Source organism: Pristiophorus japonicus, chromosome 30 (genome assembly GCF_044704955.1).
Source record: "Pristiophorus japonicus isolate sPriJap1 chromosome 30, sPriJap1.hap1, whole genome shotgun sequence".
Taxonomy (NCBI): domain Eukaryota; kingdom Metazoa; phylum Chordata; class Chondrichthyes; family Pristiophoridae; genus Pristiophorus; species Pristiophorus japonicus.
Window position 1 is genome coordinate 9,974,082 of NC_092006.1, and position 23,741 is coordinate 9,997,822.

The 23,741-nt window shown below is 55.1% G+C and overlaps 1 protein-coding gene across 1 annotated transcript in view; it reads left to right on the top strand.

The window, feature by feature from the left end:
* Positions 1-7,121, top strand: part of flad1 (flavin adenine dinucleotide synthetase 1) — a 49,502-nt gene extending 42,381 nt beyond the window's left edge. Inside the window, exon 9 of the mRNA XM_070868668.1 lies at positions 6,990-7,121. Coding sequence (XP_070724769.1) covers positions 6,990-7,029 — 40 coding nt within the window. The 3' untranslated portion in view covers positions 7,030-7,121. The remainder of the gene's footprint in view (positions 1-6,989) is intronic.
* Positions 7,122-23,741: the final 16,620 nt, after the last annotated feature.

The following is a 23,741-nucleotide window of genomic DNA, read 5'->3' on the forward strand; positions in this document are numbered from 1 at the left end:
TCTCTGAGGGTTGTAAATCTGTGGAATTCGCTGCCTCAGAGAGCTGTGGAAGCCGGGACATTGAATAAATTTAAGACAGAGATAGACAGTTTCTTAAATGATAATGGGATAAGGGGGCGGGCAGGGAAGTGGAGCTGAGTCCATGATCGGATCAGCCATGATCGTATTAAATGGCGGAGCAGGCTCGAGGGGCCGAATGGCCGACTCCTGCTCCTATTTCTTAAAGGGGCAGAGCCTGTGTGATTTTAAAACTTCGGCCCACGGGGCCACCAGGGAGGGTTTGGGACGGGCCAGCGGCTTGGCACCCAAGAGGGGGTGGGGGGGGGGGGGGTGCTGTGCCAGGCTGCCTGTTGGCGGCTCGGCCGAACCCGGGGTGGGGGGGGGGTGGCATAATTGTCGGCCGACATGGTAGTCGGCCGGAAAATAAAAACATTGCGGCAGTGCGCCCTCCCCTTTAAGGGACGCCATACCACCATTGTAGAAGGTCTCCGCCTCACTGGACCGCCGGGAAATAACAGGTTTTCCGACGGGAATGAGGACGTCGGGGGGTGGCGGGGGTAGATTGACGGTGCGCACGGTGCTTACCACGGATTGGCAGCAGCAGCGGAGCTGTCAGGTCGGTGAATCGGGGCACCGCTGGGAGAACCTCGGGAGGACAATCAACGGCCGCTCCACTAAACGTCGCCGGTTACGCCACTCCGCAGCGTGGCCACCGGTTTGCGGTGGTGACCGGGCCTTAAGGAGAGGCGCAATTTCGCACCCCCCCCCCCCCCCAGTCTCTGTACTGGTGGAGAGGGGGGAGGGGTGGGAGGCGGGGTTACCCAGACTGCTCCGCACCCCATGCAAACCACCCTATCAACCACAAGTAATCCGTCGGAATGGCCAATGATGCGGCGGGGTCAAGGGGGGAAAGGTCGTGGGTGGGTTGTCATCCTAGTTTCCACCTGCGTGGTGTGTGTTAAGTGGCCCAAGTCTCACTTGAGATTACCGGACCTTATGTAAATGAGGTGGGGGTGTTGTTGTGGGTGTGGGTCGGTGGGGGGGGTGGGGTTGGTGTGGTGGTGTGGGTGGAGGGGTGTTGGGGGTATAGATAGGGGTGGGTGAGGTGAGGTTGGGAGGTAGTTGGGTGGGCATTGGGGGTGGGTGTGTGGGTGGGGGTGAGGGGGGTGTTGGGGGTGTAGGTGGGGGGGTGTTGGGGGTAGTTGGGTGGGGGTTGGGGATGTGGGTGGGGGTGAGGGTGTAGGTGGGGGGGTGTTGGGGGTGTAGGTGGGGGGGTGTTGGGGGTAGTTGGGTGGGGGTTGGGGGTGTGGGTGGGGGTGAGGGTGGTGTTGGGGGTGTAGGTGGGGGGGTGTTGGGGGTGTAGGTGGGGGGGTGTTGGGGGTAGTTGGGTGGGGGTTGGGGGTGTGGGTGGGGGTGAGGGTGGAGGTGGGGGGGTGTTGGGGGTGTAGGTGGGGGGGTGTTGGGGGTAGTTGGGTGGGGGTTGGGGGTGTGGGTGGGGGTGAGGGTGGTGTTGGGGGTGTAGGTGGGGGGGTGTTGGGGGTAGTTGGGTGGGGGTTGGGGGTGTGGGTGGGGGTGAGGGTGGTGTTGGGGGTGTAGGTGGGGGGGTGTTGGGGGTGTAAGTGGGGGGGTGTTGGGGGTAGTTGGGTGGGGGCTGGGGGTGTGGGTGGGGGTGAGGGTGGTGTTGGGGTGTAGGTGTGGGTGGAGGGGTGTTGGGGGTATAGGTAGGGGTGGGTGAGGTGAGGTTGGGGGTAGTTGGGTGGGCATTGGGGGTGTTGGTGGGGGTGAGGGTGGTGTTGGGGGTAGTTGGGTTGGGGGTTGGGGGTGTGGGTGGGGGTGAGGGTGGTGTTGGGGGTGTAGGTGGGGGGGTGTTGGGGGTAGTTGGGTTGGGGGTTGGGGGTGTGGGTGGGAGTGAGGGTGGTGTTGGGGGTGTAGGTGGGGGGGTGTTGGGGGGGGTGTTGGGGGTAGTTGGGTGGGGGTTGTGGGTGGGGTTGAGGGTGTAGGTGGGGGGGTGTTGGGGGTAGTTGGGTTGGGGGTTGGGGGGTGGGTGGGGGTGAGGGTGGTGTTGGGGGCGTAGGTGGGGGGGTGTTGGGGGTAGTTGGGTGGGGGTTGGGGGTGTGGGTGGGGGTGAGGGTGGTGTTGGGGGTGTAGGTGGGGGGTGTTGGGGGTAGTTGGGTGGGGGTGGGTGTGGGTGGGGTGAGGGTGGTGTTGGGGGTGTAGGTGGGGGGGTGTTGGGGGGATGTTGGGGGTAGTTGGGTGGGGGTTGTGGGTGGGGGTGGGTGAGGGGGTGTTGGGGGTATAGGTAGGGGTGGGTGAGGTGAGGTTGGGGTAGTTGGGTGGGCATAGGGGGTGTGGGTGGGGGTGAGGGTGATGTTGTGGGTGTAGGTGGGGGGGTGTTGGGGGTAGTTGGGTGGGGGTTGGGGGGTGGGTGGGGGTGAGGGTGGTGTTGGGGGTGTAGGTGGGGGGGTGTTGGGGGTAGTTGGGTGGGGGTTGGGGGTGTGGGTGGGGGTGAGGGTGGTGTTGGGGGTGTAGGTGGGGGGGTGTTGGGGGTAGTTGGGTGGGGGTTGGGGGTGTGGGTGGGGGTGAGGGTGGTGTTGGGGGTGTAGGTGGGGGGGTGTTGGGTAGTTGGGTGGGGGTTGGGGGTGTGTGAGGGTAGTGTTGGGGGTGTAGGGTGTGGGGGGTGTAGGTGGGGGGTGTTGGGGGTAGTTGGGTGGGGGTTGGGGGTGTGGGTGGGGGTGAGGGTGGTGTTGGGGGTGTAGGTGGGGGGGTGTTGGGGGTAGTTGGGTGGGGGTTGTGGGTGGGGGTGAGGGTGTAGGTGGGGGGTGTTGGGGGTAGTTGGGTTGGGGGTTGGGGGTGTGGGTGGGGGTGAGGGTGGTGTTGGGGTGTAGGTGGGGGGGTGTTGGGGTAGTTGGGTTGGGGGTTGGGGGTGTGGGTGGGGGTGAGGGTGTGTTGGGGGTGTAGGTTTTTGGGGGTAGTTGGGTGGGGGTTGGGGGTGTGGGTGGGGGTGAGGGTGGTGTTGGGGGTGTAGGTGGGGGGGGTGTTGGGGGTAGTTGGTGGTGGGTTGGGGGTGTGGGGTGGGGGTGAGGGTGGTGTTGGGGGTGTAGGTGGGGGGGTGTTGGGGGTAGTTGGGTGGGCATAGGGGGTGTGGGTGGGGGTGAGGGTGGGGGTGAGGGTGTAGGTGGGGGGGTGTTGGGGGTAGTTGGGTGGGGGTTGTGGGTGGGGGTGAGGGTGTAGGTGGGGGGGTGTTGGGGGTAGTTGGGTTGGGGGTTGGGGGTGTGGGTGGGGGTGAGGGTGGTGTTGGGGGTGGGGGTGAGGGTGGTGTTGGGGGTGTAGGTGGGGGGGTGTTGGGGGTAGTTGGGTGGGGGTTGGGGGTGTGGGTGGGGGTGAGGGGGGTGTTGGGGGTATAGGTAGGGGTGGGTGAGGTGAGGTTGGGGGTAGTTGGGTGGGAGTTGGGGGTGTGGGTGGGGGTGAGGGTGGTGGTTGGGGGGGTGTTGGGGGTAATTGGGTGGCGGCTGGTTGCTTCAAGATTGGATGGATCCAACGAACATGAACTCCGACACAACAGCCACGAGAGAGGGTACAGAGGAGATTTATGAGATTGTTTCCAGCCCTGGCAACTTTCAGTGACTTGGGCAGCACCAGTGGAGAGAGAAGCAGAGCCGACGTTTCGGGTCGAGGACCCTACGTCAGAACTGGCGAATATTCGAGGTGCGACAGATTGTTAAGGAAGTGCAAGAGTGGGGGGGGGGGCACTGAAAGGGGGGAGGGGAGGAAATAACAAAAAGGAAGGTCGTTGAGAGGGTGGACAGCAGGAGAGATTCGAGAGACAAAAGGGCTGACGGGCCGCATCGATCCCGAGGGACTGCCTGTGATGGTGGTGATGATAACGGCACAAGTTAGGAAACAAAAGATGAGTCGAGAGAAGGTGTGAATGGCAGAATCACCACCAGTGGGAGACAGAGAGAGACAAGAATAGAAATCGAAGTGAGCCAGAGCCATTCCACTCCTGCTGAGGACCATGGGTAGAACCAAGCCTGAAACTCTCGGTCTGACCGTGCTGCAGGAGTGGGCAACACTGAACGCACCATCTCACCGAGCGGCCAAACAGTGGGACGGGCCGCAATGATTGGGTGCCCTCAAATACTGCCCAGTGGGCTTATCGGGATTCACAGGAATACATGCAACATACGGACATGCGACACTGCAGCAACTCACCCTGGCTGCAGTGTGCACCGTCTACAAGATGCACCGCGGCAACTCGCCAAGGCTTCTTCGGCAGCACCTCCCAAACCCGCGACCTCTACCCGCCAAGAAGGACAAGGGCAGCAGGCGCATGGGAACATCACCATCTCCGCGTTCCCCTCCGAGTCACACACACACCACCCCGACTTGGAAATATATCGGCCGTTCCTTCATCGTCGCTGGGTCAAAATCCTGGAACTCCCTCCCTAACAGCACTGTGGGAGCACCTTCACCACACGGACTGCAGCGGTTCAAGAAGGCGGCTCACCACCACCTTCTCAAGGGGCAATTAGGGATGGGCAATAAATGCCGGCCTTGCCAGCGACGTCCACATCCCAGGAACAAATTTTTTTTAAAACATGCGAACACGAGAAATATAAATCAGATAAGAACGTATGAAACATCTGTACAACAACTCGCATTTTATAGCGCCTTTAACGTAATGGAACGACCCAAGGTGCTTCACAGGAGTACTATCAGATGTTTAAAAATTGACACCGAGCCACTTAAGTAGAAATTAGGGACAGGTGACCAAAAGCTTGGTCAGAGATAGGCTTTAAGGAGCGTCTTGAAGGAGGAGAGAGAGGCGGAGAGGTTTAGGGAGGGAGTTCCAGAGCTTGGGGCCCAGGCAGCTGAAGGCACGGCCACCGATGGTGGAGCGATTATAATCAGGGATGCTCAGGAGGGCAGAATTAGAGGAGCAAAGGTATCTCGGGGGGTTGTGGGGCTGGAGGAGGTTGCAGAGATAGGGAGGGGTGTAGGGGCTGGAGATGGTTACAGAGATAGGGAGGGGCGTAAGGGCTGGAGGAGGTTACAGAGATAGGGAGGGGTGTAGGGGCTGGAGGAGGTTACAGAGATAGGGAGGGGTGTAGGGGCTGGAGGAGGTACAGAGATAGGGAGGGGTGTAGGGGCTGGAGGAGGTTACAGAGATAGGGAGGGGTGTAGGGGCTGGAGGAGGTACAGAGATAGGGAGGGGTGTAGTGTCTGGAGGAGGTTACAGAGATAGGGAGGGTGCAGGGGCTGGAGGAGGTACAGAGATAGGGAGGGGTGTAGTGTCTGGAGGAGGTTACAGAGATAGGGAGGGGTGTAGGGGCTGGAGATGGTTACAGAGATAGGGAGGGGCGTAAGGGCTGGAGGAGGTTACAGAGATAGGGAGGGGTGTAGGGGCTGGAGGAGGTTACAGAGATAGGGAGGGGTGTAGGGGCTGGAGGAGGTACAGAGATAGGGAGGGGTGTAGGGGCTGGAGGAGGTTACAGAGATAGGGAGGGGTGTAGGGGCTGGAGGAGATACAGAGATAGGGAGGGGTGTAGTGTCTGGAGGAGGTTACAGAGATAGGGAGGGTGCAGGGGCTGGAGGAGGTACAGAGATAGGGAGGGGTGTAGTGTCTGGAGGAGGTTACAGAGATAGGGAGGGGTGTAGGGGCTGGAGGAGGTACAGAGATAGAGAGGGGTGTAGTGTCTGGAGGAGGTTACAGAGATAGGGAGGGGTGTCGGGGCTGGAGGAGGTTACAGAGGTAGGGAGGGGTGTAGGGGCTGGAGGAGGTTACAGAGATAGGGAGGGGTGTAGTGTCTGGAGGAGGTTACAGAGGTAGGGAGGGGTGTAGGGGCTGGAGGAGGTTACAGAGATAGGGAGGGGTGTAGTGTCTGGAAGAGGTTACAGAGATAGGGAGGGGTGTAGGGGCTGGAGGAGGTTACAGAGATAGGGAGGGGTGTAGTGTTTGGAGGAGGTTACAGAGATAGGGAGGGTGCAGGGGCTGGAGGAGGTACAGAGATAGGGAGGGGTGTAGTGTCTGGAGGAGGTTACAGAGATAGGGAGGGGTGTCGGGGCTGGAGGAGGTTACAAAAAAAAAAAACACCACCGCAGGTCGGGGCTATAAACAGAGCTGGAGCGCTGGGCCCTGGAACATCGTGGGCGGAGGAGCGGTGAGAGATCGGGGGCGGAGGAGCGGTGAGAGATCGGGGCGGAGGAGCGGCGAGAGATCGGGGGCGGAGGAGCGGCGAGAGATCGGGGGCGGAGGAGCGGTGAGAGATCGGGGCGGAGGAGCGGCGAGAGATCGGGGCGGAGGAGCGGCGAGAGATCGGGGCGGAGGAGCGGCGAGAGATCGGGGGAGGAGGAGCGGCGAATGAGGGTACGGGGCCCAGAAGAGCCGAGGGCCCAGCCCACACTGTGCGATATGTGGGCGCACTGGGTCCGTGCAGCAGAGCTGGTCTCCCGTCGTCCTGGTTAACCCTTGCCCCTGGACCCAGACCTCGCTCTGTCAAGCCCCGTGTGGTGGCTGGTGTACACTGGTCACCCCACGTTAAAACAATCCACCCACAGGCATCTTCTACCCCCTCAACTGGAGTTCAGGACTGGAACATCTGGTCCTTCATCGGAACATCTGTGAACTCATGGGAGCAAGTCATCCTTGTTCGAGAGACCGCCTATGATTGATTGTTCTACTGTTAATCTATCCTGCCTCCCACCCTATCACAGACCTTCCTCTCTATTCTTTCCTCCCCGCTTCCCTTTCCCGGCCCAACACTTGATTAAGAATCCGTTACCCCTCGAACGTTCCCAGTTCTGATGAAGAGTCACCGACCTGAGACGCTAACTCTGTTTCTCTCTCCACACAGATGCTGCCTGACCCGCTGAGTATTTTCTGTTTGTATAACACAGTCTCTCTGCTCTCTGACCGCAGGAAAGCCACAGTCTCGAAGTTTCATCGTTCTTTTTTTCTCTCTCTCTCTCTCTCTCTCTTTCCCCTCCAGCTGGTGGAACTCAATGGACCTCCTCACTGACCCCACTTAACCACCAGCCCACACACGTGGAGCAGGAGCGACGACACAACGTTTGACACAGCCGAATCGAGGAGCACCTGAGGGCCAAAGGATGCCTCTACATTACCGTTTGAAAAAATAAATAGCGGGAAAATTAAATCTTGTTGTTTGTGTGAATGTACTGGCTTCTGTGAGAGTGCAGCTTGAGACAGGATCTTGCGGAGACATCGCTGGTGGTATTTCTCCAGCGACTTGAGGAGTTTACGGTACATGGTCCATGTTTCTGAGCCATACAGGCCTCAAGTCGCGGGAGAAATACCACCAACGATCTCGCCGCAAGATCCTGCAAATCCCCTGGGAGGACAGACGCACCAACGTTAGCGTCCTCGACCAGGCCAACATCCCCAGCATCGAAGCACTGACCACACTCGATCAGCTGCGCTGGGCGGGGCCACATTGATCGCATGCCCCCGACACGAGACTCCCAAAGCGAGCGCTCTACTCGGAACTCCTTCACGCAAACCAGCCAAAGGTGGACAGCGGAAATGTTACAAGGGACCACCCTCAAAGCCTCCCCTGATAAAGTGCAACATCCCCACCGACACCTGGGAGTCCCTGGGCCCAAAGACCAGTCTGCCCTAAGTGGAGGAAGTGCATCCGGGAGGGCGCTGAGCACCTCGAGTCTCGTCGCCGAGAGCGTGCAGAAACCAAGCGCAGGCAGCGGAAGGAGCGTGCGGCAAACCAGTCCCACCTTCCCCTTCCCTCAACCACTGTCTGTCCCACCTGTGACAGGGGACTGTGGCTCTCGTATTGGACTGTTCAGCCACCTGAGAACTGGTGTTAAGAGTGGAAGCAAGTCTTCCTCGATTCCGAGGGACTGCCTATGATGATGATGATGAGTTTGAGGCAAGCGATAACTCTGATTCCACCAGTTCGTGTCAACCGCAACACACAGAAATATGACCGAAGCTCAAGGTTTCGGACCCCAAATCCTTTATTATGCGCAGTGAACTGTAAGAACACAAAACAAGGAACACAACACTAGATTTCTTGCTGCTTACTTAACTGTGGTTCTGGAAGGGTCACATTAACAGCGGTCTGGTCCCTAAACTAACAATAAAGTGACGTCAAGACTTGTGCGTTGCCCTCAGGAGCAAAATCTCCCGTTCCTGTGCCTTCCACTGTCTCCCGAAACCGTGGTAAACGGTAAACCAAACTGCGGCATCTCAGAGACACCATTGCGGTGCAAGTTATTATTTAAATGGAGAAAGATTGCAAAGTGCCGCAGTACAGCGGGACCTGGGGTACTTGTGCATGAAACACAAAAGGATAGTATGCAGGTACAGCAAGTGATCAGGAAGGCCAATGGTATCTTGGCCTTTATTGCAAAGGGGCAGCGAAGTCTTGCTACAGTTATACAGGGTATTGGTGAGGCCACACCTGGAGTACTGCGTGCAGTTTTGGTTTCCATATTTACGAAAGGATATACTTGCTTTGGAGGCAGTTCAGAAAAGGTTCACTCGGTTGATTCCGGGGATGAGGGGGTTGGCTAATGAGGAAAGGTTGATTAGGTTGGGCCTCTACTCATTGGAATTCAGAAGAATGAGAGGTGATCTTATCGAAACATATCAGATTATGAGTGGGCTTGACAAGGTGGATGCAGAGAGGATGTTTCCACTGATGGGGGAGACTAGAACTAGGGGGCATGGTCTTAGAATAAGGGGCCGCCCATTTAAAACTGAGATGAGGAGAAATTTCTTCTCTCAGAGGGTTGTAAATCTGTGGAATTCGCTGCCTCAGAGAGCTGTGGAGGCTGGGACATTGAATAAATTTAAGACAGAGATAGACAGTTTCTTAACGGATAAGGGGATAAGGGGACGGGCAGGGAAGTGGAGCTGAGTCCATGATCGGATCAGCCATGATCGTATTAAATGGTGGAGCAGGCTCGAGGGGCCAAATGGCCGACTCCTGCTCCTATTTCTTATTGTTGATTAGGTGAAAAGTACTGAACAAGGTGACTGACAAAACAGAACAGGAGGGAGGTTAGTCAACATGCACGTCAAGAAAAGGTGGCCATTTTGGTCACCACATCCCACCACAAACCCTGACATGACCGGGTCAGAGATCACAGCCACTCAGCAGCAGGAGAGAACTTGCATTTATATAGCGCCTTTCACGCCCTCAGGACGCCCCAAAGTGCTTCAAAGCCAATGAAGCACTTTTCTTTTAGAGGGCAGTCACTTGCGGAATGTAGGAAACGCGGCAGCCAATCTGTGCACAGCAAGCTCCCACACACAGCAATGTGACAATGACCCAGATCATCTGTTTAAGTGATGTTGGTTGAGGGATAAATATTGGCCCAGGACACCGGGGAGAACTCCCCCTGCTCTTCTTCCATTAGTGGCCGTGGGATCTTTGCCACAGGGAGTGGTTGAGAGAGAGACCAATTCATCTTTTGAACGAAACTTGGATAACAATTTGAAACAGAGGAATATACAGGGATATTGCAAGAGAGCGGGGCAGTGGGATTAGTTTGGAGATTGATACAGGGGTATGGGGAGAGAGCAGGGCAGTGGGATTAGTTTGGGGATTGATACAGGGCTATGGGGGAGAGCGGGGCAGTGGGATTTGTTTGGGATTGATACAGGGCTACGGGGAGAGAGCGGGGCAGTGGGATTAGTTTTGGGATTGATGCAGGATTATGGGGAGAACGGGGCAGTGGGATTAGTTTGGGATTGATCCAGAGCTATGGGGAGGGAGCGGGACAGTGGGATTAGTTTGGGATTGATATAGGGCTATGGGAAGAGAGTGGGGCAGTGGGATTAGTTTAGGATTGATACAGAGGTATGGGGAGAAAGTGGGGCAGTGGGATTAGTTTGGGATTGATACAGGGCTATGGGGAGAGAGCAGGGCAGTGGGATTTAGTCTGGGATTGATACAGGGCTATGGGGAGAGAGCGAGGCAGTGGGATTTAGTTTGGGATTGATACAGGACTATGGGTGCTATGGATGGAGAAAGAGTCAGACTGAACACGGTGAGCTCAAAGTAAAGTGTGACCTTAGTCTTTTATTGCAGGTCTCCAGAGTGCCTCTCCAACCTGTGAGACCTCCTTAAATACCTGTGCTCCCAAGGGATTATGGGATCCTTTGGGACTCCAGGGGATGAGCCCTCTGGTGGCTGTACAGAGTAAAAACAAATTCACAAATATAACAATGGGGAGAGAGCGGGGCAGTGGGATTGTTTGGGGATTAATACAGGGCTGTGGGGAGAGAGCGGGGCAGTGGGATTTGTTTGGGATTGACACAGTTTGGGATCGATACAGTGCTATGGGGAGAGAGTGGGGCAGTGGGATTAGTTTGGGATTGATACAGGGCTATGGGGAGAGAGCGGAGCAGTGGGATTAGTTTGGGGATTAATACAGGGCTGTGGGGAGAGAGCGGAGCAGTGGGATTAGTTTGGGATTGATACAGGGCTGTGGGGAGAGAGCGGGGCAGTGGGATTAGTTTGGGGATTAATACAGGGCTGTGGGGAGAGAGCAGGGCAGTGGGATTAGTTTGGGGGTTGACAGGGCTATGGGGAGAGAGCGGGGCAGTGGGATTAGTTTGGGATTGACACAGTTTGGGATTAATACAGTGCTATGAGGAGAGAGTGGGGCAGTGGGATTAGTTTGGGGGTTGACAGGGCTATGGGGAGAGAGCGGGGCAGTGGGATTAGTTTGGGATTGACACAGTTTGGGATTAATACAGTGCTATGAGGAGAGAGCGGGGAAGTGGGATTTAGTTTGCCGATTGATATAGGGCTATGGGGAGAGAGTGTGGCAGTGGGATTAGTTTGGGATTGATACAGGGCTGTGGGAAGAGAGTGGGGCAGTGGGATTAGTTTGGGATTGATACAGGGCTATGGGGAGAGAGCAGGGCAGTGGGATTTAGTTTGGAATTGATACAGGGCTATGGGGAGAGAGCGAGGCAGTGGGATTTAGTTTGGGATTGATACAGGACTATGGGGAGAGAGCGGGGCAGTGGGATTTAGTTTAGGATTGATACAGGACTATGGGTGCTATGGATGGAGAAAGAGTCAGACTGAACACGGTGAGCTCAAAGTAAAGTGTGACCTTAGTCTTTTATTGCAGGTCTCCAGAGTGCCTCTCCAACCTGTGAGACCTCCTTAAATACCTGTGCTCCCAAGGGATTATGGGATCCCTTGGGACTCCAGGGGATGAGACCTCTGGTGGCTGTACAGAGTAAATACAAATTCACAAATATAACAATGGGGAGAGAGCGGGGCAGTGGGATTAGTTTGGGGATTAATACAGGGCTGTGGGGAGAGAGCGGGGCAGTGGGATTGGTTTGGGATTGACACAGTTTGGGATCGATACAGTGCTATGGGGATAGAGTGGGGCACTGGGATTAGTTTGGGATTGATACAGGGCTATGGGGAGAGAGCGGAGCAGTGGGATTAGTTTGGGGATTAATACAGGGCTGTGGGGAGAGAGCGGAGTAGTGGGATTAGTTTGGGATTGATACAGGGCTGTGGGGAGAGAGCGGGGCAGTGGGATTAGTTTGGGGATTAATACAGGGCTGTGGGGAGAGAGCAGGGCAGTGGGATTAGTTTGGGGGTTGACAGGGCTATGGGGAGAGAGCGGGGCAGTGGGATTAGTTTGGGATTGACACAGTTTGGGATTAATACAGTGCTATGAGGAGAGAGTGGGGCAGTGGGATTAGTTTGGATTTGATACAGAGCTGTGGGGAGAGAGTGCGGCAGTGGGATTAGTTTAGGATTGATACAGGGCTATGGGGAGAGAGTGTGGCAGTGGGATTTAGTTTGGGTTTGATACATGACTGTGGGGAGAGAGCGGGGAAGTGGGATTTAGTTTGGGATTGATACAGGGCTATGGGGAGAGAGCGGGGCAGTGGGATTAGTTTGGGATTGATACAGGGCTATGGGGAGAGAGCGGGGAAGTGGGATTAGTTTGGGGATTGACACAGGGCTATGGGGAGAGAGCGGGGAAGTGGGATTAGTTTGGGATTGATACAGGGCTATGGGGAGAGAGCGGGGAAGTGGGATTAGTTTGGGGATTGACACAGGGCTATGGGGAGAGAGCGGGGAAGTGGGATTAGTTTGGGATTGATACAGGGCTATGGGGAGAGAGCGGGGCAGTGGGATTAGTTTGGGATTGATACAGGGCTATGGGGAGAGAGCGGGGCAGTGGGATTAGCTTGGGATTGATACAGTGCTATAGGGAGAGAGCGGGGCAGTGGGATTAGTTTGGGATTGATACAGGGCTATGGGGAGAGAGCGGGGCAGTGGGATTAGTTTGGCATTGACACAGGGCTATGTGGAGAGAGCGGGTCAGTGGGATTAGTTTGGGATTGACACAGGGCTATGGGGAGAGAGCAGGGCAGTGGGATTAGTTTGGGTATAATACAAGGCTATGGGGAGAGAGTGGGGCAGTGGGATTAGTTTGGGGGTTGACAGGGCTATGGGGAGAGAGCGGGGCAGTGAGATTAGTTTGGGGATTAACACAGGGCTATGGGGAGAGAGCAGGGCAGTGGGATTAGTTTGGGTATAATACAAGGCTATGGGGAGAGAGTGGGCAGTGGGATTAGTTTGGGGGTTGACAGGGCTATGGGGAGAGAGCGGGGCAGTGGGATTGGTTTGGGATTGACACAGTTTGGGATTGATACAGTGCTATGGGGAGAGAGCGGCGCAGTGGGATTAGTTTGGGGATTGATACAGAGCTATGGGGAGGGAGTGGGGCAGTGGGATTAGTTTGGGATTGATACAGGGCTATGGGAAGAGAGTGGGGCAGTGGGATTAGTTTGGGATTGATACAGAGCTATGGGGAGAAAGTGGGGCAGTGGGATTAGTTTGGGATTGATACAGGGCTATGGGGAGAGAGCAGGGCAGTGGGATTTAGTCTGGGATTGATACAGGGCTATGGGGAGAGAGCGAGGCAGTGGGATTTAGTTTGGGATTGATACAGGACTATGGGTGCTATGGATGGAGAAAGAGTCAGACTGAACACGGTGAGCTCAAAGTAAAGTGTGACCTTAGTCTTTTATTGCAGGTCTCCAGAGTGCCTCTCCAACCTGTGAGACCTCCTTAAATACCTGTGCTCCCAAGGGATTATGGGATCCTTTGGGACTCCAGGGGATGAGCCCTCTGGTGGCTGTACAGAGTAAATACAAATTCACAAATATAACAATGGGGAGAGAGCGGGGCAGTGGGATTAGTTTGGGGATTAATACAGGGCTGTGGGGAGAGAGCGGGGCAGTGGGATTGGTTTGGGATTGACACAGTTTGGGATCGATACAGTGCTATGGGGAGAGAGTGGGGCAGTGGGATTAGTTTGGGATTGATACAGGGCTGTGGGGAGAGAGCGGAGCAGTGGGATTAGTTTGGGATTGATACAGGGCTGTGGGGAGAGAGCGGGGCAGTGGGATTAGTTTGGGGATTAATACAGGGCTGTGGGGAGAGAGCAGGGCAGTGGGATTAGTTTGGGGGTTGACAGGGCTATGGGGAGAGAGCGGGGCAGTGGGATTAGTTTGGGATTGACACAGTTTGGGATTAATACAGTGCTATGAGGAGAGAGTGGGGCAGTGGGATTAGTTTGGGGGTTGACAGGGCTATGGGGAGAGAGCGGGGCAGTGGGATTAGTTTGGGATTGACACAGTTTGGGATTAATACAGTGCTATGAGGAGAGAGCGGGGAAGTGGGATTTAGTTTGGCGATTGATACAGGGCTATGGGGAGAGAGTGTGGCAGTGTGATTAGTTTGGGATTGATACAGGGCTGTGGGAAGAGAGTGGGGCAGTGGGATTAGTTTGGGATTGATACAGGGCTATGGGGAGAGAGCAGGGCAGTGGGATTTAGTTTGGAATTGATACAGGGCTATGGGGAGAGAGCGAGGCAGTGGGATTTAGTTTGGGATTGATACAGGACTATGGGGAGAGAGCGGGGCAGTGGGATTTAGTTTAGGATTGATACAGGACTATGGGTGCTATGGATGGAGAAAGAGTCAGACTGAACACGGTGAGCTCAAAGTAAAGTGTGACCTTAGTCTTTTATTGCAGGTCTCCAGAGTGCCTCTCCAACCTGTGAGACCTCCTTAAATACCTGTGCTCCCAAGGGATTATGGGATCTCTTGGGACTCCAGGGGATGAGACCTCTGGTGGCTGTACAGAGTAAATACAAATTCACAAATATAACAATGGGGAGAGAGCGGGGCAGTGGGATTAGTTTGGGGATTAATACAGGGCTGTGGGGAGAGAGCGGGGCAGTGGGATTGGTTTGGGATTGACACAGTTTGGGATCGATACAGTGCTATGGGGATAGAGTGGGGCACTGGGATTAGTTTGGGATTGATACAGGGCTATGGGGAGAGAGCGGAGCAGTGGGATTAGTTTGGGGATTAATACAGGGCTGTGGGGAGAGAGCGGGGCAGTGGGATTAGTTTGGGATTGACACAGTTTGGGATTAATACAGTGCTATGAGGAGAGAGTGGGGCAGTGGGATTAGTTTGGATTTGATACAGAGCTGTGGGGAGAGAGTGCGGCAGTGGGATTAGTTTAGGATTGATACAGGGCTATGGGGAGAGAGTGTGGCAGTGGGATTTAGTTTGGGTTTGATACATGACTGTGGGGAGAGAGCGGGGAAGTGGGATTTAGTTTGGGATTGATACAGGGCTATGGGGAGAGAGCGGGGCAGTGGGATTAGTTTGGGATTGATACAGGGCTATGGGGAGAGAGCGGGGAAGTGGGATTAGTTTGGGGATTGACACAGGGCTATGGGGAGAGAGCGGGGAAGTGGGATTAGTTTGGGATTGATACAGGGCTATGGGGAGAGAGCGGGGCAGTGGGATTAGTTTGGGATTGATACAGGGCTATGGGGAGAGAGCGGGGCAGTGGGATTAGTTTGGGATTGATACAGGGATGTGGGAAGAGAGCGGGGCAGTGGTATTAGTTTGGGATTGATACAGGGCTATGGGGAGAGAGCGGGGCAGTGGGATTAGCTTGGGATTGATACAGTGCTATAGGGAGAGAGCGGGGCAGTGGGATTAGTTTGGGATTGATACAGGGCTATGGGGAGAGAGCGGGGCAGTGGGATTAGTTTGGCATTGACACAGGGCTATGTGGAGAGAGCGGGTCAGTGGGATTAGTTTGGGATTGACACAGGGCTGTGGGGAGAGAGCAGGGCAGTGGGATTAGTTTGGGTATAATACAAGGCTATGGGGAGAGAGTGGGGCAGTGGGATTAGTTTGGGGGTTGACAGGGCTATGGGGAGAGAGCGGGGCAGTGGGATTAGTTTGGGGATTGACACAGGGCTATGGGGAGAGAGCAGGGCAGTGGGATTAGTTTGGGTATAATACAAGGCTATGGGGAGAGAGTGGGCAGTGGGATTAGTTTGGGGGTTGACAGGGCTATGGGGAGAGAGCGGGGCAGTGGGATTGGTTTGGGATTGACACAGTTTGGGATTGATACAGTGCTATGGGGAGAGAGCGGCGCAGTGGGATTAGTTTGGGGATTGATACAGAGCTATGGGGAGGGAGTGGGGCAGTGGGATTAGTTTGGGATTGATACAGGGCTATGGGGAGAGAGCGGGGCAGTGGGATTAGTTTGGGATTGATACAGGGCTATGGGGAGAGAGCGGGGCAGTGGGATTAGTTTGGGATTGATACAGGGCTGTGTGGAGAGAGCGGGGCAGTGGGATTAGTTTGGGATTGATACAGGGCTATGGGGAGAGAGCGGGGCAATGGGATTTAGTTTGGGATTGATACATGGCTATGCGGATAGAGCGAGGCAGTGGGATTTAGTTTGGGATTGATACAGGACTATGGGTGCTATGGATGGAGAAAGAGTCAGACTGAACACGGTGAGCTCAAAGTAAAGTGTGACCTTAGTCTTTTATTGCAGGTCTCCAGAGTGCCTCTCCAACCTGTGAGACCTCCTTAAATACCTGTGCTCCCAATGGATTATGGGATCCCTTGGGACTCCAGGGGATGAGCCCTCTGGTGGCTGTACAGAGTAAATACAAGTTCACAAATATAACAATGCGGAGACAGTGGGGCAGTGGGATTAGTTTGGGGATTAATACAGGGCTATGGGGAGAGAGCGGGGCAGTGGAATTAGTTTGGGATTGATACAAGGCTATGTGGAGAGAGCGGGGCATTGGGATTAGTTTGGGATTGATACAGGGCTATGGGGAGAGAGCGGGCCAGTGGGATTAGTTTGGGATTGATACAGGGCTATGGGGATAGAGCAAGGAAGTGGGATTAGTTTAGGATTGATACAGGGCTATGGGGAGAGAGCGGGGCAGTGGGATTTAGTTTGGGATTGATACAAGACTATGGGGAGAGAGTGGGTCAGTGGGATTAGTTTGGGATTGATACAGGGCTGTGGGGATAGAGCGGGGCAGTGGGATTAGTTTGGGCTTGATACAGGGATGTGGGAAGAGAGCGAGGCAGTGGGATTTAGTTTAGGATTGATACAGGACTATGGGTGCTATGGTTGGAGAAAGAATTAGACTGAACACGGTGAGCTCAAAGTAAAGTGTGACCTTAGTCTTTTATTGCAGGTCTCCAGAGTGCCTCTCCAACCTGTGAGACCTTCTTAAATACCTGTGCTCCCAAGGGATTATGGGATCCCTTGGGACTCCAGGGGATGAGCCCTCTGGTGGCTGTACAGAGTAAATACAAGTTCACATATATAACAATGGGGAGAGAGCGGGGCAGTGGGATTAGTTTGGGGATTAATACAGGGCTGTGGGGAGAGAGCGGGGCTGTGGGATTAATTTGGGGATTGATAAAGAGCTATGGGGAGCGAACGGGGCAGTGGGATTAGTTTGGGAATGTGATACCAATTCACAATCACAAGACTGAAATAACGGACATGAGGAAATCCTCTCATCCATCACAGCTCTCCCAGCCAGAAATCAAACTGCAGGCTCTCCAGCCACTAGATGGTGCTATAGCATCACAACCACGAGGGAGAGCAAAATGATTTCATTTAAAGGAAAAAGGATGTATATTTTTATAGCATCTTTTATAACCCAAAGCACTTTTGGGACTTTACAGGCAATGAAGTACTTTGTGGAGTGTAGTCACTGTTGTAATGAAGGAAATGTGGCAGCCAATTTGCGCTCAGCAAGCTCCCACACACAGCAATGTTTTTATGTTGGTTAAGGGATAAATATTGGCCCCAGGACACCGGGGAGAACTCCCCCTGCTCTTCTTCCAATAGTGGCCCCGGGATCTTTTACATCCACCTGAGAGGGCAGACGGGGCCTCGGTTTAATGTCTCATCTGAAAGACTGCACCACTGACAGTGCGGCTCTCCCTCAGTACTGCCCCTCCGACAGTGCGGCGCTCCCTCAGTACTGTCCCTCCGACAGTGCAGCGCTCCCTCAGCACTGCCCCTCCGACAGGGCGGTACACCCTCAACACTGCCCCTCCGATAGTGCAGCGTTCCCTCAGTACTGCCCCTCCGACAGTGCAGCGCTCCCTCAGTACTGCCCCTCCGACAGTGCGGCGCTCCCTCAGTACTGCCCCTCCGACAGTGCGGCGCTCCCTCAGCACTGCCCCTCCGAAAGTGCGGCGCTCCCTCAGTACTGCCCCTCCGACAGTGCGGCACTCCCTCAGTACTGCCAACCGACAGTGCGGTGCTCCCTCAGTACTGTCCCTCCGAAAGTGTGGCACTCCCTCAGTACTGCCCACCGACAGTGCGGTGCTCCCTCAGTACCGCCCCTCCGACAGTGCGGCGCTCCCTCAGTACTGCCCCTCTGACAGTCCGGCGCTCCCTCAGCACTGCCCCTCCGACAGTGCGGTGCTCCCTCTGTACCGCCCCTCCGACAGTGCGGCACTCTCTCAATACTGCCCCTCCGACAGTGCGGCACTCTCTCAGTACTGCCCCTCCGACAGTGCGGCACTCTCTCAGCACTGCCCCTCCGACAGTGCGGCGCTCCCTCTGTACCGCCCCTCCGACAGTGCGGCACTCTCTCAGCACTGCCCCTCCGACAGTGCGGCGCTCCCTCTGTACCGCCCCTCCGACAGTGCGGCACTCTCTCAGTACCGCACTGGGAGTGTCGGCCTGGATTTTGTGCTCAAGTCCTTGAAGTAGGACTCGAACCCACAACACTGACACAGATGCGGGAGAGAGACAGCTACCCACTGAGCCACGGCTGACACCTACCATTGTGTTACGGCGGTGCTTGACGAATCTCCCAACTTGGGCACGAGCTGCCGATGTCTGTGAGGAGGACATTGCTGGGCCGACTAGACTGGGCTAGCTGAGGTCTTGTCACTGAAAGTTAACATGCGAGCAGTTAAGAAAGCAAATGGTATGTTGGCCTTTATTGCAAGGGGGATTTGAGTATCAGGGTAAAGGCGTCTTAATTCAATTATATTATCATCATAGGCAGTCCCTCGGAATCGAGGAAGACTTGCTTCCACTCTTAAAGTGAGCCCTTAGGTGGCCGAACAGCCCAATACGAGAGCCACAGTCCCTGTCACAGGTGGGACAGACAGTGGTTGAGGGAAGGGGAGGGTGGGACTGGTTTGCCGCACGCTCTTTCGTCTAAGTTCCCGGGCAACTATGGCGGTGCGGCGTTCCGGCCTGCCGCTGTTGGGGTTGTCCATGAGGGTCCTGACGTCCCAGGTCTCGAACTTCATGTTGGAGGAGTGGAAGATACCTGTGCGTGAGTTCTTTTAACGTGGGGTAGTCATTGAACACCGGCGACCACACGGGCTTAGCTGAGCGAGGTCTTGGTCCAGTGGCAAGGGGGTCCAAGGCATAGAAACATAGAAAATAGGTGCAGGAGTAGGCCATTCGGCCCTTCGAGCCTTCACCACCATTCAATATGATCATGGCTGATCATTCCCTCAGTACCCCATTCCTGCTTTCTCTCCATACCCCTTGATCCCTTTAGCCGTAAGGGCCACATCTAACTCCCTTTTGAATATATCCAACGAACTGGCCTCAATAACTTTCTGTGGTAGAGAATTCCACAGGTTAACAACTCTCCGAGTGAAGAAGTTTCTCCTCATCTCGGTCCTAAATGGCCTACCCCTTATCCTTAGACTGTGTGACCCCTGGTTCTGGACTTCCCCAACATCGGGAACATTCTTCCTGCATCTAACCTGTCCAGTCCCGTCAGAATTTTATATGTTTCTATTAGATCCCCTCTCATTCTTCTAAATTCCAGTGAATATAAGCCCAGTCGATCCAGTCTTTCTTCATATGTCAGTCCTGCAATCCCGGGAATCAGTCTGGTGAACCTTCGCTGCACTCCCTCAATAGCAAGAATGTCCTTCCTCAGATTAGGAGACCAAAACTGAACACAATATTCAAGGTGTGGCCTCACCAAGGCTCTGTACAACTGCAGTAAGACCTCTCGCTATGAAGGCCAACATGCCATTTTCCTTCTTTACCGCCTGCTGTACCTGCATGCCAACTTTCAATGACTGATGTACCTTGACATCCAGGTCTCGTTGGAGACCAGGCACTGCTGTCTGGGCCTAGTTGCCCACGGCAAGATGTTGGCCAAAGGCCCGGCGTTGGGTAGCGCCCTTGATGTTAGGTGGTCCGAGGTCTGGTTGGGGGCAGACATTGGGGGGGGAGGGGGGGGTCAGTGGCCCGCCGGGGTTCAGAGTGGGAGGGCAGGGAGGTCATAGCCATGATGCTCTGCACGTGTTGGAGGGGGAGAAGAGGCCCAGTCCCCAGTGGGGAAGGAGAGCTCCAGTTGCATCGCCGTTGAGAAGGCTGCCTGTTGCCGGGGAGGAGAGGCCCATTTGCCACCGCTGGAAGTGTTCCGATCGCCAGGAGGCCCCCTCCTGGTGAGACCGCACCTGGAGTATTGTGCACAGTTTGGGTCTCCTTACCGAAGGAAGGATATACTTGCCATAGAGGGAGTGCAGCGAAGGTTCACCAGACTGATTCCTGGGATGTGGGCATTGTCCTATGAGGAGAGATTGAATAGACTGGGCCGATATTCTCTGGAGTTTAGAAGAATGAGAGGTGATCCCATTGAAACACACACAATTCTTACAGGGCTCGACAGGGTAGATGCAGGGAGGATTGAATAATACGACACAGCATCAGGCCGTTTGGTCCATGCTGGTATTTAAGCTCAATGTGAGCCTCCTCCTGGAGGGAACAGGAGTCGGCCATTCGGCCCCTCGAGCCTGCTCCGCCATTCAATACTATCATGGCTGATCCGATCATGGACTCAGCTCCACTTCCCTGTCCGCTCCCCATAACCCTTCACTCCCGCATCGTTCAAAAATCCAACTCCACCTTGAATATATTCAATGTCCCGGCCCCCACAGCTCTCTGGGGCAGAGAATTCCACAGATTTACAACCCTCTGAGAGAAGAAATTCCTCCTCATCTCAGTTTTAAATGGGCGGCTCCTTATTCTGAAACTATGTGCCCCCAAGTTCTAGATTCCCCCACGAGGGGAAACATCCTCGCTGCATCCACCCTGTCCAGCCCCCTCAGAATCTTGTACGTTTCAATAAGATCGCCTCTCATTCGTCTAAACGCCAAAAATAAGAGGCCTGACCTGCTCAATCTTTCTTCATAAGACAACCCCCTCATCTCAGGAATTAACCGAGTGAACCTTCTCTGATCTGCCTCCAATGCAGGTATATCCTTGCTTAAATAACGAACTCCATATACCTGCCTTAGCCCCATATGCCTTAATACCTTTGGTTATCGGAAATCTATCAATCTCCGATTTAGAATTAGCAAGTGATCCAGCATGAATTATCGTTTGCGGAAGAGAGTTCCAAAGTTCTACCACCCTTTGTCAGCTGTGGCTCAGTGGGCAGCACCCTCGCCTCTGAGTCAGAAGGTTGTGGGTTCAAGTCCCACTCCAGGGGCTTGAGCACAAAAAAAATCTCGGCTGACGCTCCCAGTGCAGTGCTGAGGGAGTGCCGCACTGTCAGAGGGGCGGTACTGAGGGAGCACCGCACTGTCGGAGGGGCAGTACTGAGGGAATGCCGCACTGTCGGAGGGGCAGTACTGAGGGAGCGCCGCACTGTCGGAGGGGCAGTACTGAGGGAGCGCCGCACTGTCGGAGGGGCAGTACTGAGGGAGTGCCGCACTGTCGGAGGGGCAGTACTGAGGGAGCACCGCATGTCGGAGGGGCAGTACTGAGGGAGTACTGCACTGTCGGAGGGGCAGTACTGAGGGAGTGCCGTACTTTCGGAGGGGCAGTACTGAGGGAGTGCCGTACTGTCGGAGGGACAGTACTGAGGGAGCACCGCACTGTCGGAGGGGCAGTACTGAGGGAGTGCCGCACTGTCGGAGGGGCAGTACTGAGGGAGCACCGCACTGTCGGAGGGGCAGTACTGAGGGAGCGCCGCACTGTCGGAGGGGCGGTACTGAGGGAGCACCACATGTCGGAGGGGCTGTACTGAGGGAGCGCCGCACTGTCGGAGGGGCGGTACTGAGGGAGCGCCGCACTGTCGGATGGGCGGTACTGAGGGAGAGCCGCACTGTCAGAGGGGCAGTACTGAGGGAGTGTCGCACTGTCAGAGGGGCGGTACTGAGGGAGCGCCGCACTGTCGGAGGGGCGGTACTGAGGGAGCACCGCACTGTCAGAGGGGCAGGACTGAGGGAGCGCCACACTGCGCTGTCGGAGGGGCAGGACTGAGGGAGCGCCGCACTGTCGGAGGTGCCGTTTTTCGGATGAGACGTTAAACCGAGGCCCCGTCTGCCCCCTCAGGTGGATGTAAAAGATCGTGGGGCCACTATTGGAAGAAGAGCTGGGGGAGTTCTCCCCGGTGTCCTGGGGCCAATATTTATCCCTCAACCAACATCACTAAAACAGATGATCTGGGTCATTATCACATTGCTGTGTGTGGGAGCTTGCTGTGCGCAAATTGGCTGCCACGTTTCCCACAATACAACAGTGACCGCACTCCAAAAGTACTTCATTGGCTGCAAAGCGCTTTGAGACGTCCGGTGGTCATGAAAGGCGCTATATAAATAGAAACCTCCTCGTGCACCAGGGGAAAGATGAATTATTAATGAGCTCTTGGTTGAACCTGGCTGTTTTGATACCATGGGCCCAAACGCAGTATTACAGTACTATCCAGCCTTTAATACACTGGTATTACTGTTCTGTATGAATAAAGAGTCTGACTGGATACCGTGAACTCAAAATAAAGTATGACCTTAGTCTTTTATTGCAGGTCTCCAGAGTGCCTCTCCAGCCTGTGAGGTCTCCTTAAGTTCCTGTGCTCCCAAGGGATTGTGGGATCCCTTGGGACTCCAGGGGATGAGCCCTCTGGTGGCTGTACAAGTTTACATATATAACGCTACCCCGCAAAGTCAACAGTGTAACTATTTACAAGGTGAGTCGACCTGGGGCCCTTCTTGCCCTGGTTGATCGTCTCGGTGCAAGTGCTGGTTTTGGTGAATCGTCTGTTGGGCCCTGCTGGTCTGCTGTGCAGCTGGCCTTGCTGGGCTGCCTGGTGTGTTGGGCCTTGCTGGGCTGCCTGGTGTGTTGGGCCCCGCTGGGCTGCTGCGGGTGATGGGTTCTGCTTCGTGGCCAACCGTGGTGCCGGTTGCCACAGGTGTGTGTGTTGGGGGTCAAAGAGGGTCGGGTCCAAGGTGGGTTGCTCAGGATAGTCCGTGAATCTGAGTTTGATTTGGTCCAAGTGTTTCCGGTGAATGAGTCCATTTGAAAGTTTGACTCAAAACACCCTACTCCCCTGTTTGGCCACGACAGTGCCAGGAAGCCACTTGGGACCTTGTCCATCGTTGATTTCAATCTCGCGTGACACATTTGCGCTATCATGGTATGCACTTTGTTGAAGCCGCCTGCTCTCTACCTGTTCATGTAGATCAGGGTGAACTAACGAGAGCCTTGTCTTAAGTGCCCTTTTCATGAGCAGTTCAGCGGGTGGGATCCCAGTGAGTGAGTGGGGTCTCGTGCGGTAGCTAAGCAGGACTCAGGATAGGCGAGTCTGCAGTGAGCCTTCAGTTACCCTCTTCAAGCTCTGCTTGATGGTTTGCACTGCTCTCTCTGCCTGACCATTGGACGCTGGTTTGAGCGGGGCAGATGTAACATGTTTGATCCCATTACGGGTCTTGAACTCTTTGAGCTCAGCACTGGCAAAACATGGCCCGTTGTCGCTCACAAGGACATCAGGCAGGCCGTGCGTGGCAAACATGGCCCGCAGGCTTTCAGTGGTGGCAGCGGACATGCTTGCTGACTTTATCTCACATTCAATCCATTTGGAGTATGCATCTACAACCACAAGGAACATTTTACCCAAAAACGGGCCTGCATCATCAACATGTACCCTAGACCACGGTTTGGAGGGCCAAGACCATAAACTTAGCGGCGCCTCCCTGGGTACATTGCTTAACTGCGAGCATGTATTACATCTGTGAACGCAGGACTCTAAGTCCGCAACAATACCGGGCCACCACACGTGGGATCTGGCTATCGCTTTCATCATTACAATGCCTGGGTGGGGACTGTGGAGGTCATTGATGAAAGTGTCCCTGCCCTTCTTAGGGACCACTACCCGATTACCCTACAGAAGGCAGTCTGCCTGTATAGACATTTCATCTTTGCACCGCTGGAACGGCTTTATCTCTTCCTGTATTTCCAATGGGACACTGGACCAGCTCCCGTGAAGCACACAATTTTTTACTCGGGACAGTAAGGGGTCCTGGCTTGTCCAGGTTCTAATCTGTCGGGCAGTGACGGGTGGATTGCTCACTCTCGAATGC